The sequence below is a fragment of the Armigeres subalbatus genome, unplaced genomic scaffold (assembly GCF_024139115.2).
Source record: "Armigeres subalbatus isolate Guangzhou_Male unplaced genomic scaffold, GZ_Asu_2 Contig58, whole genome shotgun sequence".
Lineage (NCBI taxonomy): Eukaryota > Metazoa > Arthropoda > Insecta > Diptera > Culicidae > Armigeres > Armigeres subalbatus.
This window is the reverse complement of record NW_026943347.1, coordinates 218296-236954: the sequence shown is the minus strand read 5'-3', so window position 1 is coordinate 236954 and position 18659 is coordinate 218296. Positions and strand designations below refer to the sequence as shown.

Below are 18659 nucleotides of genomic sequence, written 5' to 3'. Positions count from 1 at the left end.
TTTTCGAAATATTTGGAGACCCAATCGGATTGTTCCACGCACCAATATTCGAATGTACTACTTTATTGTGAAACATGTTGTGTATAGGCAGATATAACGCAGATGATGTCTAAAATTCATAATTCTGACGGCCTTACAGCTGGATATTGTGTGCCGAGCAACATAAAAGCCATCAGACACCGATAACAATAGATGCTGAAAACGTGGATGGAAATGGCCACATATTGCAAGGAAGGACGGAATCTGTGAGCAAGAGTCCTTACCTTGAGCTGCTTTGGCAGTTTATTTCCGTGTAATATCTAGACGACTTTGATTTGAATTGGCTAATGATCACGAAATGCTATATTAGTACAACGAGTTAACCGTATGTTTACTTGCGACGGGTCTCACCATCAACGTCAGCATGACGAGGTGGCTGAGTGTCAACGGGAACAGCTCCTCAAACTTTGCAGTAGCCGGACATTCGGAGGATTTCAATATCCTGGCAGTCTGATATCATCAGACGGCGAAATTAAGATCGACATTGAAGCACGAATCAGAGAGGCTGGGGCTACCTTCGCGAGTTTTCGAAATATTTGGAGACCCAATCGGATTGTTCCACGCACCAATATTCGAATGTACTACTTTATTGTGAAACATGTTGTGTATAGGCAGATATAACGCAGATGATGTCTAAAATTCATAATTCTGACGGCCTTACAGCTGGATATTGTGTGCCGAGCAACATAAAAGCCATCAGACACCGATAACAATAGATGCTGAAAACGTGGATGGAAATGGCCACATATTGCAAGGGAGGACGGAATCTGTGAGCAAGAGTCCCCTCAATATTCGGGACCTGATAGGATATAGAATATTTTCGTATTTTCAATTAAAATAGTCTTGATAACAAATTTATGGTCTATAGATGGTATATTTCGTAACAAGATAAAAACAGTTATGTACAATGTTCAAAATTTAAAAAACATTATTTTTGCCCCCTCAATATTTTTGGAAAGCTGAAGGGGGGGGGGGAGTGACATAAAAAAAAATTAATATTTGTATCGGGCTTATATTAATTAAATAAGTGAGGAAATGTACAGACCGGTTATCTGTCCATAATCTGTTATATCCAAAAGGTCACATAGAGTTTACCTAATCATGAAACAGCTTACGATCTAATCAACGGTAAATTCTTTTTGGCCATCACAAACGTTTGCACTTACCCCGCGAATTTATAGATTCTGATCTCTACCTTGTAGTGCCTGCCTTGCTATACAGCAAGAGTGTTGTTCGATTTCAAATGTAAATATCAGTTTGAATGGAGTCTAATCAAAGCTTTTCTAATTTATTTGAGACACATCAGCTGAACTAAATGACTGTCTCAAGATATAGAAAACTATTGTGTTAGAGCAAAGAGATCTGCTTTTGATTTGCTTGTGATCTATTGCATATTCATAGCATTTGCATTTTAGTTAATGTTGAATCAAGTCTGTACAATGGGTTGTACAACAGCCTGCAGTTTATGTCATAAAGACTGGTAGATAATCACTAACCTTCGCCCATCCACCGCTCGGTGCATCAGCTGCATTGCCAGTTCCATAAGGCAGCGGGCATTCAGCTGGTTCGGATCTTCAATGGCTTTGTTCAGAATAGCCTGAATCTCCGGTGAAAACTGTCCGATATCGTTGGCCTCGGGTCCCACCGCCAGTCCCAGTCCGGCCAACCCACGCGTCAGCGTGTCAGCAGAGGAAAGCGACTTAGAACGCTGCAGGGGCGTAAGGCCTATCGAACTGCCCGGTGGAAACATTACTGACGGCGACTGTTGGCCATTGTTGCTGGTCTGCGATGTGGGGAAATTGGTTGCTTGGGGTGCTGCGTGTATCACCGGCTCTGGGGCAAATTTCACTCGTGGTCCAGACTGTGGATGACAAAAACAAAACGGTTGAAGCTTATTACCAGATCCTTATGGTTTGAACACAAGCTGAATTAGTCATACGTGCAAAATATTTCCGCTTGACGGTGAGTTGACCAATGGCATGTGGGAAGATTGCAGCTGTACTCCTACGTGCTGCATCGGATGGGTAGACATCATGATCGGTCCCCTTTGAGGACTGCCGATGTTGCCCAGTTGCATTTGATGTGCTCGAGGATGCATGTTCAACGGCATGTGCGCGTTCGATTTCGAGTGCTGCAAGGAGCTGCTGTATATGTTGAGAGATCTGAAAAAAAAAGATCCAGCCGATTAGACCGAAATGTGACACGTTGTCGGTTCGGACTAGCGTACCTGGAATTCTGCAGCGGCATACGGCCGTCCGGGAGATTGTTCATCTGAAATTCTTGAGCATGCACGTTGAGTTTGTTGGCCAGTCCATCCATGCGAACATCTACGGGCGGTAGAAGTTACAGATTTGTCATGAAAAGGTTACTGTTAGTAGCGGGTATTACTTGGAGGACGATAGATTTCCATCGGTGGCTTACCACGCAACTGTTGTTGTTGGGCATGTTGCATTGCCTGACTCTGGGTGAAGGCCAGGCTGCGTCGTTTGTTGGCATTCTGTGGAGAAATAGGCATAGGTTACTCAATATATTGTTTATTATTTTGTCAACTAGAAACAGAAATGGTTCATTGAAACATTGATACCTCCACCGACATTCCATTGATAGATTCCGAGTTAGAAGAAGAGACATTTTATTAGCGAAAATAGGTAAATTTACAACAGAAGAGCGAGATTATTACCATGTCCATTACCTGCTGGTTGGAAGCTCGGATAAAACTACGCTCCCGTGAAATCCCTGGGGATATGTAGGCTTCCTGCATTTTCTTTTGATCGTGGTCTGCCATCTTTGGAATCAGTTTATATTTGGTATTTTTAGTTCAGTGCTTCGTAGGTTTCGTATTTATTCAGTTCATTTGGCTGGTTTCCAAAAGTAATCGTAGCTGGAAAAAGATTTAGAAAGCACAAAGATAGTAAAACGGTTATTCACAAATATACATTTACATATTATGGCTGCTATCTACATAAATTGAACTTCAATGTAATTAGAGTTTGTATAATATGTTTACAATGCTTTTTGCTTCAAATATTTTTTGCTTCAATAGCACTACATTCCAAATGGAATTTGGCTTGATTCAGCTTACTGTTTCATTAGAATTTTCACAGTTATTAATTGAAAATTCTATGCCAGCCAATTGTATAATATATACCGTTTTGGCTCAAATCCCGGAAATGACTCATATTCCGAACACTGGCGTTTTTGCACCCTAAAACTAAAAACTCCAGTTTTCAGTTCTGAGGATCAAGATTACAAATAAATTCAAGATCCTATGCAGGGAATTACACGAATAAAGCCAAAATGGTTATTTAAAAGCGAGTGTTCGAGTCACAAAGGTAGACTAAATCCGGGTGAAATTCCACACCTTTTTCAAAATCGATATTTTTTTCAGAACAAACCGCTAAGTTGAAACTTTACTAATAGTTGATAGTTCACGGATCCTACTAAATAGTGTAGAAGTTATTTGTAAAAACAAATAAAAAGGTGGATTGTACTATTTTTTGCCTCACGTGGAAAATGTTGGAGAAATGAGATTTTTATTTTTCTTGGCTAGCGGTTGATATTTTTTCGGTAAACAATCATTTATAGTTGTATTTCAACTCAAAAGCAAATTAATTGTCGCGTAAACGAAAAAAAAAACTACTATGTTACAATTGGTTGTGACGGCAGCGCGAAAACAAAATGGGGCTGGTTGACGCTTTTTTAAACATTAAAACACATGTTTACCGGAGATAGTGATTTATTTTTAGATTAGCAACATGAAAGTTGAATTATTTTGATTGAAAAAAAAAACATGGGTTGATAATTATATAATTATAAGTAGTCTAACACGTAGTTTTCCAAAGTTCTAACCGTACGTATTTAAAAGTTTTCAGTATAAGGGAAGTGCACCGGTTTTGGCCAACTTAGTGCCTAATCTGGCCAACCCTGAAAAATACACATTTTTCCAAAATAATCAATCAGTTTAAAGCAGCGTTGAATCATGAGGGATATATGTCTTGTTGGAACCAATAAAACCTTCGCGATTTGCTTTTTTTTTGGAGTTATTCGCCAAATTGGCCAAATTAGGAACATGGCCAAAACCGGTACAGTTCCCTTATCACTGGTAATAACATTTTGAAAGCATTTGAAAATATACTTCCTATCTTTACCACGATGAAACACAGTGCGTCTTCGTCAAGACAAATATACATTCGAAGAGTTTAGTCATTAATATGCTTTAACTTCATTGTTTTTCTCTAGCAATCAATTACACGAATAATCTGAAATACTTTGCGTTTTTTGAATTGGCCACACAATGAACATGGACGGTGACTGTTTTCCATAGTTTCTGTGCGAGCGTGGTTTAGTGGTGAGGACCTAAGTCGAGGCTTCATTCGCGTGATTCACTAAACGCACATCTCTACTGAATAAGCCTTGTCGATAGAAACTTATGTAGGTGTGGAGCCGGTTACGATGACATCGATCACGTAGTTTGGTTCTTCTCAGAAAATGACGCCTTCAGAGGCAACTATACCCTATACCTTATACCCGAGGTAAACAACTCTTCAAGGAAGTAAGAGGTATTTTGGGAGATCGCGATGTGGATTATATGCAGGCTATCTATGCTTTTCTGTGCTCGGCTGATTACAAAGGCTAATGCTCTTGTTTTTCTATTTCTCAGTTTTTCTCGCTCGATTCTTTTTTTTTTATTCTGTGTACAACTAAGCCCTGGCCATCCGGAAGATAATCCCTGCCTGGCCAAAATTGAGCATGACACCACGAAAAGCCGATTCCAACGTCAAATGTCCGGATGAGCAGCCTAAACTCAATTCTCTATCCTGTCCATCCTGAATTAAGTAATTTTTAACCTTGTGTCACCACGGTCTATGTCCCTTCCCTACTATCTGTTAATGATAAAATGATATACATTGTAAACATATCATACTTAAGAATTCTGGCTTCGCAAAGCGTGGAACACAACTGTCAAATAAATGAAATGGTTAAAAAATACGACCGAATCTGGTTGTCCAGAAGTTACATGAACTGGTTTATGACAAGTGTGTTACTCGAGATGCTTACAAACATAACCTACTCGCTTTTAAGGAATTCAAGTAATGCAATAGACATCTGGATTTGTAAGAATGTATGAAAAACCGTCCAAAAAATCTTCATTAAAAATAGCGTTAAAAAATTTCTGGTGTTCACGGTATAAAAGGAATGTAAAACCATCTTATTACCTTTTGCCTTTCTCGTACAACACAGTTGTACTGAAAGGCTATCAGTTAGCATTAGCATTAGCATTGAGCAATTCGCACAAATTCGTAGGTGGTACAAGCCAAGACTATTGTACGAGAGTAGCATCACTTTCATCAGTTACCACAGGTAATGATTTGGGACTAATCACTACCTCTTAGATGGAAGCAAAGCACTTTCCAATAGTCGAGATCTGTCCTGGCCACGCCCTTGCGAATGCTAAGGAAGCAGAAGGATGGTTATTTGGACACCTACTTAAGAAAGATGCAGAGAACTCTACGACCTCTCATAGGTGCCACGGGAGGTATTGGGATTGTGTGGAAGGTTATAACAGTAGGAATTGTTTTGGAAGATCGTGAAACACCGAAAGAACGAAGATAGAAATACAAAGTAGGAAATGGACGAGCCTGGCCTCCTGCTTATAAGGCAGAAGCGGTAGCCACTAGACCACCGAGCTCGTCAGTTGTACTGAAAGGCTATTAGTTCACTCCAAAATCGAACTTTTGATAGAAGTCTCTTAGAACCATGGTATTATATTCGACCATTCGACTCGGCTCGTCGAGCTAAACAAATGTCTGTTTGTGTGTATGTGTGTGTATGTACACACGAAAACCGAGAAACATCAGCCAAATTTTTATATAGTAATTCTTAACCGATTTTTCACAACAAATTGCTTCGACGGGGGACAAATCCTAGTTGATCACTATTGAATGAATATAAACACGATCGGTTACTGCGTTCAAAAGTTATGAAGAAAATGGTATGTTGAAGTCTAGGGATGGGCAAAACGGTTCATTCAGGTGAGCCGCTCTAAACCAAGCGTTCACTTAAATGAGCCGACTCATTTGAACGGCTCGTTAGTTCATTCAAATAAACTGTGAACTCCCGGCGGTTTTAGCGATACATCTTTCAAATTATCGGAGATCATTTTTATTTTGAACTTCTAGTAACTTCTTGATTTAAAACTCATGTCTACTAGAGGACTTTATTGCTGTTTTGTTTTATTTCGTTCTCCACGCACCGTTGTAATTTGAACGATTTAAAGATTAATGGAATTTAAATTAAAAAGTGTTGAGATTAGAACGGCAAAATTACTGTTGTTGATATTTCTTTCAAAAGAAGAAAATACACACAAAAGCCTTATATCTTGCGTATTCAGCTAATATATTGAATATCATTAACAAGAAACCAATTTCAAGAAATTCAACATACCAAGCAGGTGTATTAAAACACCAATGAAGTAGCTGTTTATTCTTCGATTTCCTGTTTTAGTAATTGTACCTGTTTTAGAGTTAACTTTTCCCGTTAAAAAAATATTCGTTCAATCGAAAAACCTATATTTTTTTGACGCCTTTAACTATTTTTAAATAAGAAATAAAAAGTCAAAGAAGTGCTGGCACAGACAAACAGACATAACACATTGAACATTCACTCATCCAATTCATCGTCGTACACACACTAACGACATCTGCTGTTTTCACTAAGTGATTTGCCCACGAACCAGATGGCGGTAGTGAGCAAACGTCAAACTCGAGCAAATCCGATGTGCGCGCTACGAGTGATCGATTGGCCAACTAATGACTATTTAAATTGGCCAGTAAATCAGTGAACGATGAGAACTTTACAAGTGTTATGTCTGTTTGTCTGTGGTGCTGGTTTTTAAACTTGGCCTAGCATGCGCCCGATTTTAAACCAATATCAAATCATTTCACTCGTGCAGCATTTTTTCAGTTTTTATTTTTGATTTTTAAAATGACTAAAGACTTGAAAAAATGGGTTTGTTAGGTAAGTTGGCCTTAAAAGAGTCAAAGAATTGACTGAGACAATAAAACCCTCTTTCAAATCGAGGATCCAGAAATACGGACTGCGCTACCAGCTCGTTTATTTCAAGGCCAGAAAATGCTGATGAGTATGTAAAAGAGTAGCAAACAAACAAACAAACAGAAAATCTCAAAATTAGGCGGCTGATCGAGTCTTTTCTATTTGAGGCGCGGTTCATTTGAGAGCCGCGGCTCAAATTTAAAGAACCGTGGTTTGAACGCTTTTTCTTACGAACCGGTTCAAACGAACGGCTCGAGAGCGTTCGCCCATCTCTATGTTTAACCATACATGGTTGGCTGGTTGATTCGCCTTACAGCGCACATAGGAGAAAATGAGATAAATTCCTGGAATTATTTAGTGCTTTCATTAATGTTATTTACATTTATATTATGTTTAACTAATGTTACAAAATGCCCCGAAAATCCCGGATGGTTATTCTACAAGCTATATATTATGAAATGGAACTATATTTGTTTGGGTTTATTCAATTTCATAAATTTGGTTTATGGCCAGGTATTGACTATAATTACTCCTTAGTGCAGCGTTTGCAGGAGGCATAATGTAGGCAATTATTTATGATGTGTATCACACTAAGGTAAGAAAACGATTGAATCGAGAAAAGTATCGTCACCGCTAGGTGGATTAATCTGGGTTTTTGGCTAATAAGAAAGAGCAGTTACAACTTAGGTTTTTGTTTACGCCACATAATGCACATTCTCACATACATTTCATTCATTTCAAGACAAAATTTTCAAAACGACTTATCTGCTTTTGTAAACAAAGATTCAAACGACGATTTGACGAATCTGATAGCTCTCCCACGCAAACCAACACCATCAATAGGTATGTGAAGGTTTCCGCTACCCGTTGATGGTGTTGGTTTGCGTGGGAGAGCTATCAGATTCGTCGAATCGTCGTTTGAATCTTTGTTTACAAAAGCAGATAAGTCGTTTTGAAAATTTTGTCTTGAATTTATTTATCTTACATCTAAGGGAAGATCCATAAAGTACGTCACGCTAAAATTGGCAATTTTCAACCCCTTCCCCCTTTGTCACGCTTTTCATAACAAACCTCTAAAAAATTTGTATGGATCGTCACGCTGCTGTGAAACCAATCCCCCCTCCCCTAGAGGCGTGACGTACTTTGTGGATGGTCCCGCTAAACAGGTAACACAGGTAACACTGAATCAACAACTTGACGCCACAATAGGGCACTGCACGGACTGCTTTGTCCCTTTCTCGCTGCAAAGAAATTAGTAAACAACAAGGCCAGTAAACGTCAAAATTTATGATGAACGAAAGAGAAAGAGATACGTCTGTGCAGTGCCCTATACACGATTCGAGGCCGCATCTCTCTATCCTCGAATGTGCCCCACGCTCGCCAGGAACCTGGAATAGGCTAGATGTACCAGTTGGGGGCTATAGCACCAGTGCTTTATATGCCAAATGGTCAATCAAATCACCGCAAACCGAATTCATATCGATAAAGCATATTCATACGATACGATAACACCATTGATTTCCTCCAAAACAAGCAAAGCATAATTGTAAAAATTAGTTTTGCCTAATTTTTGACGTCCTTTGTACCAGTTGTCGCACTAGTGGTCCCAATTTGGCTAATCCCATAACAATATATTTAATTGTGATCAATTTAATCAGATTTTGCAAAACAATAAACGATCCGATTATTTTCACAGATATAAACAACAATACAAATTATCATCGCTTTCCGGCAAAAAATATAAATAAGTAAAAAGAACCGTTGAGTTCTACTGCAGATGTTCGCAAGCATCATCAGTGATAAGGTACACCGGGGCAAGTTGAAATGCGGGGTAAGTTGAAACGGAAGCTGTAATTCAGATAGGAAACGACCGAATGCACTGGTTTATTTTTTTCAACAAACTACTCGCCTAAACGCTCCTTCTGACTGCCATTCCCGAAAGATTGCAGCTTTCAAAAGCAATCCCTGCCATTGTTTATTTTTCGCCCTTTGTAAAATACAAACCAACTATTTGACGTGTCAATGAAACAGGTCTCAAAACCATGTTTGGTAGAGTTTTTTCATCAAATTTTCACGGTAGGTAATCATTCAATGTTGAATAAGCATAATGATTATGAAAAATCGATGAAAGACCCGTTTTAATTTTTGTATTTTAATTGTTTGATATTGCTCTGCATGTTCAACTCATCGGGGCAAATAGAAATGCGTGGTGCGGGGCAAGTTGAAACAAACGATTCAAAACGTCACCCTCGCAATTAAAAGTAATTTTTTAAAGAATTCAACATGGTCCGTTAATACATACATTCAAAAAACATAAATTTATGAAAACATGCAAACTTCTGAACCTAAATTTAATAAATTTCCACCCCTTCAGTCCTGAATGCAACCCACCTGCAATCTCCACTAGAATGAAAAGGGGTCATGTTTAAACTGCAGTTTTGTGATTCTTAATCTACTGAGCAACTCTCAGAAAAATAAAACATAGAGTATGTGAACATTTCGTTAACTACATCTTTCACTACCCCAGCTGTTTATTTCTCTAATCGAAGAGTTTATGAGAGATGTGATGGCTGGTTAATTAATGTAGTTATGAAGAAGCCACAGCCGAATTAATCAACTGCGCAATATACAAGTGAACCAAATAATGAAGCATCCTGAATAGTAATCTGAGTGGTCACAGTAGGAGGAAATCAATTTGATAAATTTTCAACGCAGCGCGTTCTCCAGAATTTGGTCTCTGAAAATACGCTTGTGACTTTGTTGTACACTGCCCTTATTTGCATGAGAGTCCCATGTCAGTTTCGTTGACTTGAGTAATTTGCTGTTGAATTTATCAAACTTGTTTTACATGGAGAAATACAAAAAAATCTAAAAAATTGAAAAAAAAAATTGGTATCTCTCCAAAAAATTCTTTATCCGTATTTATCCGTGTTAATTGTCCCACAATTAAATAGACCATACTTAAGTTTATTTCTTGTGTAAAAGAGTACCTATCAAAATCTGGAATCTAAAGATTAAATATCAAGATGAGACAACAAAAGTGGAACTTGTATTCAAATTTCTAGAACAAAGGCTACTATTCTATCAGTTTTTCTTAAACAGAAGACAATTTTAAGCTAATTACTGAAAGAAAATCAAAATCGTCAAAAACTTACATGGGACTCTTATGCGAATCCTGGCAGTATTATAGTCACCTTTCCAACCTCGTGCTTCTTGAGTCTCACTGAGTACATACATTTTGTTATTAATACGGCAAAATTAGCTCACGTCTGTGTATATCGCAGTGTTTCAACTTGCCCCGATTCGCGGGGTAAGTTGAAACGATGCATATAAAAAAATAATTTAAATATAAAAAATATTTATAAAAAAGTTTGTTAAGATTGCTTATTTTTTATGAATAATATTTGGCCCGAGCTAGCAAACACCGCAAACGGATTCAAAATATATCAAAGGGTGATTTTTTTACAGCACTTCGAATTTCAACTTTGAAAAAACCGTTTCAACTTGCCCCGGTGTACCTTACAGCGGGTCCGATACAAATACAAAACTTATGATACCTCTCGCATGATGCCAAAAGTTTCGTCAGGAAGCGCGTACTCAAACCATTCTCGCTAGTACCAATCAATTTACTGTACAAAACTCGACAACATTCAAAACTTGTGTTACCTCTCCGTAGATACCAAAAGTTTCTAGTTACAGTTCTAAATATTTCAAATTGTAGTGATAAATACAAAAAAGTCATTTATACCTGTATTACGCGCGCGATTCTCAAACTTTCGTAGACTACACATAAAGAGTTAAATACATCAACAAATAAAATACCATCATCATCATCGAGGCGAACAATATAGTCTGTGAGCGCCCTAATGAAATATCAAATCATTTACATTCGTCCAAACAAAAATATCCGTTAGCACAAACTTCGTCAAGATACACAATTAGTCAATAATAAAAACTTAAATAAATAGCTGTTTGAAAAACAGTTTTCACGTGTGAAATTCAATGTCTCTTGAACTGTGATAGTGTACTTGCTCGCTTGATGTGGGCAGGCATCGAATTGAAAACATTTATTCCTTTATAAAACAATGAATTTTGTGAAGCACCATGCAAAAAATAAGGTGTTCTTATTTCTTCCGCGTTTCTAGTATTATATCCATGAATGTCACTTCCTCTTTCAATTCGATTACACAAATATCGTGGCAGCAATCTATTTATTATTTTAAAAATGAACACCATAGTCAAATAAACAATTCTCTGCTTCACTGATAACCATTGCAAAGCGTCCAACAGAAAGGAGGAGGAAGTGAATCTATTACATCTCAAAATCAAATGCATTACTTTATTCTGCAAACGCTGTAACCTCGATATTTGTGTTTCATTAGCTAGAAATAAAATGGAAGCACAAAAGTCCAAGTGAGGAGAGATGATTGACTTGTACAACTGTATTTTACTCGCAACAATTAATTCGTTTTTTAATCGACATAAATTTCCATACTTCTTGGCTATTTTCTTGATGACATTGTTGATATGAGAGTCAAATTTCAATTTATCATCAATAATCACGCCAAGATATTTAATTTCTCGAACGCGATCATTTGTTTCATCATCAATTTGAACGGAAACATTACCAATGACTCGATTTCGCAAAATTACCATGTAGGGTGGGTGTTCCAATTGTCGCCATACATAAGAACAACTATTTTTTTAAAATAATTAAAAGGCATGTGGGGGGCTTTATATATCAAGCGAAAGGTTTCACATCCTGCTTCTTAGAACAGCTGTGATAACCACAAAAAATTTGTTATAATCATCAAAATTGATTAATCCATAATAGGAACGCATGCACCAGTTGTGGCACTATTATTAATTTTGGTTCCTTATTTGGCAAATCCCATTGTTTTCTTATGGGACTGGCCAAATAGGGACCACTAGTGCGACAACTGGTGCAAAGGATGTCAAAAATTATGCAAAATCAATTTTCACAATTATGCTTTGCTTGTTTCGGAGGAGATCAAAGGTTTTATCGTATCATATAAATATGCTTTATCGATATGAACTTAGTTTGCGGTGATTTGATTGGCCATTTGGCATATAAAGCACTAGTGCGACAACTGGTGCTATAGCCACAACTGGTACATCTAGCCTATTTAGTTTTGCTTACATTCAACTTCAATGAGAATAGATAGAAGGTGAGGAAGAAGACCAAATGCAAGTGTATTAGTGGATGATGGGAAATGTAAACAGCAAATGGTGACGTACATATTTGCACGGCTTCTTATGGGAGCTCGTTCGAATGTAGTAGTGAAAGCTTTTTCGCCATACACGAAAGGCACGCACACAATATATGGATTTCCATACCTTAGTATTTATTTTCATTGATTCAACTTCAACTGTTTTTACTTCAACCATAGGTAGGTTCTGATTGTTTAAATGGTTTAGTACTCCTTTGTAAAAGTTTTCACCATTTAGGTGCGGGAGACTGACACTTCTCCCCTTTGACTCTATGACACTCATTAGTTATCATGCTGTCTGTTAACCCTTTTAGGACGACTTTTTTTTACGTAGATTTAACGTACTAGTTTAGTTTTTTTTCACAGATAATAGAGTTTTAAATAAAGCTAAACTATTTCAGGGTCTCCAAACGCCCTGGAGTTCAGATCATGTGATCTACCCGATGAATTAAGTCATGAAAGATGTATCCGCTCAGCGCTAAACATCCCAGCAGGTCCGTTAGGCTGATAGGATCACACTGATTACTTTTAGAAGATACTAGAGACCTTTTTTAATTCTTCCTGGAGTTCAGAACACATGAACTACCCAAACAACCAAGTCATGTACCACATGTACCCACACGTCCATTGGCCACATGTATCCGTGCATCGTTAAACATTCCAACTGGTGAGTCAATATGATTTTAATTCTTCCTGTACAATCAACATACTGATGAACAACTGGAGAAAGTGGGGACCTAGCTCTCTTCTGTGATTTTACACAGCTAACCTAAAATTCCAGGCATATATGACCTATCCGTCCCGAAAGGGTTAAGAAAACTAAAGAAAGGGAAACTTTAAGAATATATTTAGCAATGCTCTCCGTTAGCGAAATCCGGTTTTTACGGAAAGATATTGCTACCTAACCTGATATCCTATCACTAAAAGAATCAGTTTTTTAGATGAGCGCAGCGCGCTTTATAATTGTTCGGTAGGCTGGCGGCTAAACTGTCAAGGTCATCAGTTTTAAGCATCATGTCATCAGAAGTTGGACATTATTCCTCGATTCCAGATATTCTGGAATTTATTAGATTGCCCTTGATCATTCTAAAATGATTTAGATAAAAGTGCATTGGTTATCCCAAGCCTTCCGGAAACTTATCGTAAGGCAACATAAAAAAGTATTAGTTTTAATTGATCACTATCAGAAAGAATTTATAGAAAAAAAAACGCATTGTTCTGGGTCAAACTTTATCACATGTTCTGGTAGATCTGTTTGGAATTGAGACGGTATTTTCTTAAATTCATTGGGTAAGTGTATTTGCATTGGCCACATTTTTTTAAATTTTGGTCCACAGAAATAATTATTATTTTGAAGAAAATTGATAAATATTTTTTGAGCTAAAACACCCTAGAAATCTCGTTTGATGTTGTATTCATGATAGTTGCCAAAGTAGTAGGACTCAAAACAAAACGCAAGGTAATGTCCCTTCGAAGAAACCGATCACAGTGTAGTCAGATTAATCGAATTAGATAACACATTGAGATGCTTCTATGATCTAATAATATTATCCATGTGACGGCGCTACAATCAACGTGTTGGACCTTTGGAATTGGAAAACTTTTTAATTCTGAGCAAAGCCGGGCACAATCAGCCAGTATCAACTAATTGGCAAAGTTACATCGATGAGAATGGGTCAAACATTGCATTGATCTATCCAATTAATTCGTTCACCCACTGTACAAGCACCTCAACAACCGCCATTCAGAGCGTGGGCTCATCAATGCACAAGAAATGGGCGCGCGCTTACTAGTCGGCGGCAAAAACCGTCTTAGATCGACGTCGCCGCTACCTTCATCAGTATCCAGTGTGCATTCATCAATGCATGGGCGGACGAGCCTATTATCATATGTGTCAAGTCAACCTTGAAAGTGCTTACGTCCGTTAGTCTGTCGTTGATTTGGTGTGCTCAAATGACTTCGGCTTACATCAACGTTGTCTTTTTTCGTATATTGATTATATCTATAGCCTGGTGCGCATCGGAGAGATAATTTTGTTCGTTGAAACCCGTTCTTAGTCATACATCTGGCTATGAATACATATGTATGTATGTACCTAAAAGTAAATATGTTTCCTCTAAATTACCTTTATCTTCTTAAGAATTTTAAAACTTCTTCATGTGGTGCGCACGCAAACTTGGATTATGAGAATTGAATCAGCTGAGCGGATTTATAAATCTTTGAATACTGCTCTAAAATAAATGGCTCGATACAACTAGCTGTATTCCGTGCAAGCAATACCTATTTTATACACTCCCGGCCAAAAGTTTGGGTTCACCCCCTACAAATATGACAAAGCTTTTTGCACATATTTGGCTACAGAACTTTTTTTCGATTTCTGATCTTCAGAGATCATACAATAAATAATGAGATTTGAGATATTTGATATAGTAAATTATTCTTGAGATGTATGCCAATATTTAGCTTGTATGCCAATATTTTTTTGCCTCAATTTAATCTAAATGTATAAACCTAAATTTCTGGAATATTTCAAAGCAAATGTGGAAACAGGATCCTAAAAGCATACTCTTTTGATACTTGTTTCGAAAATACGGCGGAAATATCTTGTTTTAACTATAATTACTAAAATAGTGAGAAACATGTATGACCGACATCGGGTAAAAGTTTTAGTTCACCTCTTGGATTCAGAGAAGCAATTTACTCAACACTCATTTATTTTTTGCCCATTTTTAGCTCATGAAGGTGCATATTAAGCACAAACATGCTACGTTTTGACAGGGCAAGTGAATTGAACAACTCAGTTGAATTCAATTGTCTTACCAAAAGTTGAACATGTTCAATTTTCTTTTCATTCAAGTGAATTGAACGAAGATGTTTATGCTACGTTTTGACAGGGCAAGTGAATTGAACAACTCAGTTGAATTCAATTGACTTGCCAAAAGTTGAACATGTTCAACTTTCTTTTCGTTCGAGTGAATTGAATTAAGGTGTTTACACGTTCAGTTCGCGTTCGATTCAAGCGACTTGCTCATTTCACTTGCCTTGTCTAAACGTAGCATAATGACGTTTAATACGCGTTCAATTCGAGCGACTTGTTCAATTCACTTGTCCGGTCCAAACGTAGAATAAGCCTAAATTTATTTCGTGGTTTATGTTGCAAAATTTGTATTAGGAATATTTGAGAAAATTTGTTTAGAAGTTGAATTATAGTTACTTGTTTTTTTAATATTCTTGGAGGAAAATTTCACGTTATTGTAAAATATTCAATATAATCAGTTGAACTATAACTACACATTGCATATCCGAACGGTAAATTGAACTAATTTGGTTCCATATAGTTCCTGGAGAGCTCAAATCGTACTAAAATGACAGAGTTATTGAAAAAATACAATTTTTGAGCGGGGACCCCAAACTTTTGGCCGAAACGAATCATACCCGTTTATCACTACTTCAGTGATTTAAAGAATCCGGATTCTTGTCAAATATTCTGAAAGTTGGTATTGTTCGGATTCACGGTCCTCTTCCCACACATGCTTTGAACTTACGTCGGCTCATAATCCAAGAATTTTAGTTTAAAAATTCAAATTATTTTTGGACAAAAAATTGTAACTTTGGTCTAAATTTTAACATGTTTTCCACCAAAAAATTGTTCTGTCAAACGTCTCAAGTTTAAGATCTACTTATTATCTTTCGAATGAGCCAAAGAAATATGGCCAAAAAACTGTCATATGTTTTAGAGGGTGAACTCAAACTTATGACCGGGAGTGTACATACAAAAGTGTATCTGTATGTACGCTCGTTACTGTCCACCCCCGTATACGGGTCTGATTAATTGGCCTTTCCGTGAACTTGTTTGTTGATTCATTTGTTTCGATTTATTAAACAAACTTTCAGGAACAGCGATGAAGATAAGAGAAAAAATACTCTCAATCATCCACTTAAAGAGTTATAACGTCTTTCTCATATGAGTAAAAACATAAGTTGGGTTTTTGGTAGTTAAATTCATAACATTCGATAACAAAGAATTGATGCGTATATGGCTTTGTTTTTCTTTTTTGTGATTTTTTTCAGAAGTGGACATGTCAGATAACAATAACAAATGATGAGCTTGAGCTTGAGCTTGATTGATTGCTCGTAGTTGCTACTCCATTATGACCAGATCAGCTGTTCTTGCACAGGGAACCAACAGATGTTTGCTTAGAACTAGCACACATCTTCAATGTACAAGTACTGGTGATCTCATTTGTTAGGTCATACTGGCGCCTGCCACCTCAGAATGCAAGTCAATGTAGGGAAGGGGGAGGAAATGGTGATGCAATCAATCGCCCACTGCAAGCCGAATATACCTCTGCACTTGCCACTAGTTCATGCGGAATTTGTTGGAATTTTTGGGTTAGGTTCGAGAAGCAGAGGTCCGTCTTGGTTAACTAGCTGCCAATGTGATAGATAGGAGAAAGCAACTGATGGAATTTCTAATTGGATGTAGGAAACGAGCTCTATAGTTCATTTCCAATTCTAGCAGATTACTGTTAGAATAGTCAAGTTGAAGGTATAGGAATAGTAATGGGAACGGTATGGAAGTCCATTTCCAGTTCTAGCGATTGCTAGAACATGAGAAATAAAGAGAAAGATACAAAGTAGGATAATGGAACGGACCTGGGATTGAACCCACGACCTCCTGCGTATGAGGCAGAAGCAGTAGCCATATGACTACCAAGCCCGCTCGAAATGTCAGATAACAATAACAAATGATACAACTGCCTGTCTGTCTAATCCTTATAGATTTGCAAACTACTGTATCGATCGGTGTAAAATGTGGTATGCATGTGTTTTGGGGCCGAGCGAGGAAGGTTCTTATGGTGGTCTGGAAGGGACTACCATATAATTATTTATTACTAGCAGACCCGACGAACTTCGTTTCGCCTAAAATTGATTTATTCTCTGATTTTTTCTCGAGTTATGCAGGAATTTCTGTTTCATTTGTATGGGAGCCCCCCTTTCCAGAAGAGAGAGAGAGAGGGGTTTTGAATTACCACAGAAACATATCTTCCCTTCCAAAATCTCCACATGCCAGATTTGGTTTCTTTTGCTTGATTAATTCTCGTGTTAAGAATAAATTGGAGTTTCATTTGTATGGAAGTCCCCCTTTCCAAAGGGGGAGGGGTCTTGAACCATCTTAAGAACCTTCCCCGGCCCCAAAAGCCTCGGCATACAAATTTTCACGTCGATCGGTTCAGTAGTTTCCGAGTCTATAAGGTTCAGACAGACAGAAAATCATTTTGATGTATATAGAAGAAGAAGATAGGGTTTGGCACTTCATCCCATAGCTCCTATTTCTATCTCATCAAAGCAATGAAAATGCATTTGGTTTGCTGTTTGTTTTTGTGATTTTTTTCACCAGTGCGCACGCGTGTTAGCAAAAAGAAGCTACGAGATTGGTGCTGTGTTTCTTTTATTTGCGATGAGATGAATATATGTTCAGTGATATGAAAAACGGAACAGTTCCTCTAAATACATTTTCTCAGACTAATTTCGGAGTGGCCGCATTGCATAAAAGTCTTCTCCATTCAGCTCGGTCCATGGTAGCTCGTTGCGTACCTCGCTTTCTGGCTCCCGTCGGATCATTCATTCTGGCATTCGTGCCAGACATTCTGGCTACGTGCCCATCTCACTGTGGTCGTCCGATTTTCGACTATCATACAAATGAAACATCAATTTTTGCATAACCAAATTTGGCATATAAAGGTTTCTGTTGTTGTTCGAGACTCTCTCTCTCTCGGAAAAAAGCTAGTTCTTAATATAGGAGCAAGTTGTTAATCATGGAACTTATATCATACAAAATCATTAAAATACAAATTTTCATTTGAATGAATTTTAAAGGGGCCATGGGACAAAAGGGTCTAATTCAATGGCTTGACAATCGCCAACGAAGCACAATTCGCAGGGCTTTCCTTAAATTGGGGTAGGGCTTGACAGGTTAACCGGAAATTTAGGGGGCTGGTGTCAGGCTTCGCAAGCCAGCCATAAACAAGCAACTCTATTCTCTATCTTCTCGTTGTATACAGCGACGAAAAGCACTTGAATACTTGCTGATGTGCTGAAAGATTGCGGACTCGGAATCGCAGCGCTGCAGCAGGTGTATTGAAAGGGTTCAATTGTGTGAACCTGCACCCAACCGGCGGTTGTTGGATTTTCCAACAATTCTGTATAAGAATCTACCAAAACCTGTATAAGAACTGGGCATATGCGAAATTGAAAGATTCTTATACAAACATTGTATAAGAAGCTAACAATTTTGTAAGCTTTTCTTACATTTTTTGTATAAGAATCTAACAA

The 18659-nt window shown here is 37.7% G+C and overlaps 1 protein-coding gene across 7 annotated transcripts in view; it reads right to left on the bottom strand.

Annotated features, from left to right (window-relative positions):
- The window catches only part of LOC134204444 (uncharacterized), a 56009-nt gene that overhangs the window by 13662 nt on the left and 23688 nt on the right, over window positions 1-18659 (bottom strand). For 2 of the 7 annotated variants that reach the window (XM_062679262.1, XM_062679263.1), the window contains exons 2-6: window positions 2720-2920; window positions 2428-2536; window positions 2267-2366; window positions 1979-2201; window positions 1536-1900 (exon numbers count right to left, since the gene is read on the bottom strand). In XM_062679262.1, the coding sequence (XP_062535246.1) occupies window positions 1536-1900; window positions 1979-2201; window positions 2267-2366; window positions 2428-2536; window positions 2720-2824 (902 nt within the window). In that variant the 5' untranslated portion in view covers window positions 2825-2920. Of the gene's footprint in view, window positions 1-1535; window positions 1901-1978; window positions 2202-2266; window positions 2367-2427; window positions 2537-2623; window positions 2651-2719; window positions 2921-18659 lie in introns of those variants that run through there. The other 5 variants (XM_062679264.1, XM_062679266.1, XM_062679265.1 and 2 more) reach the window with 5 other exon arrangements.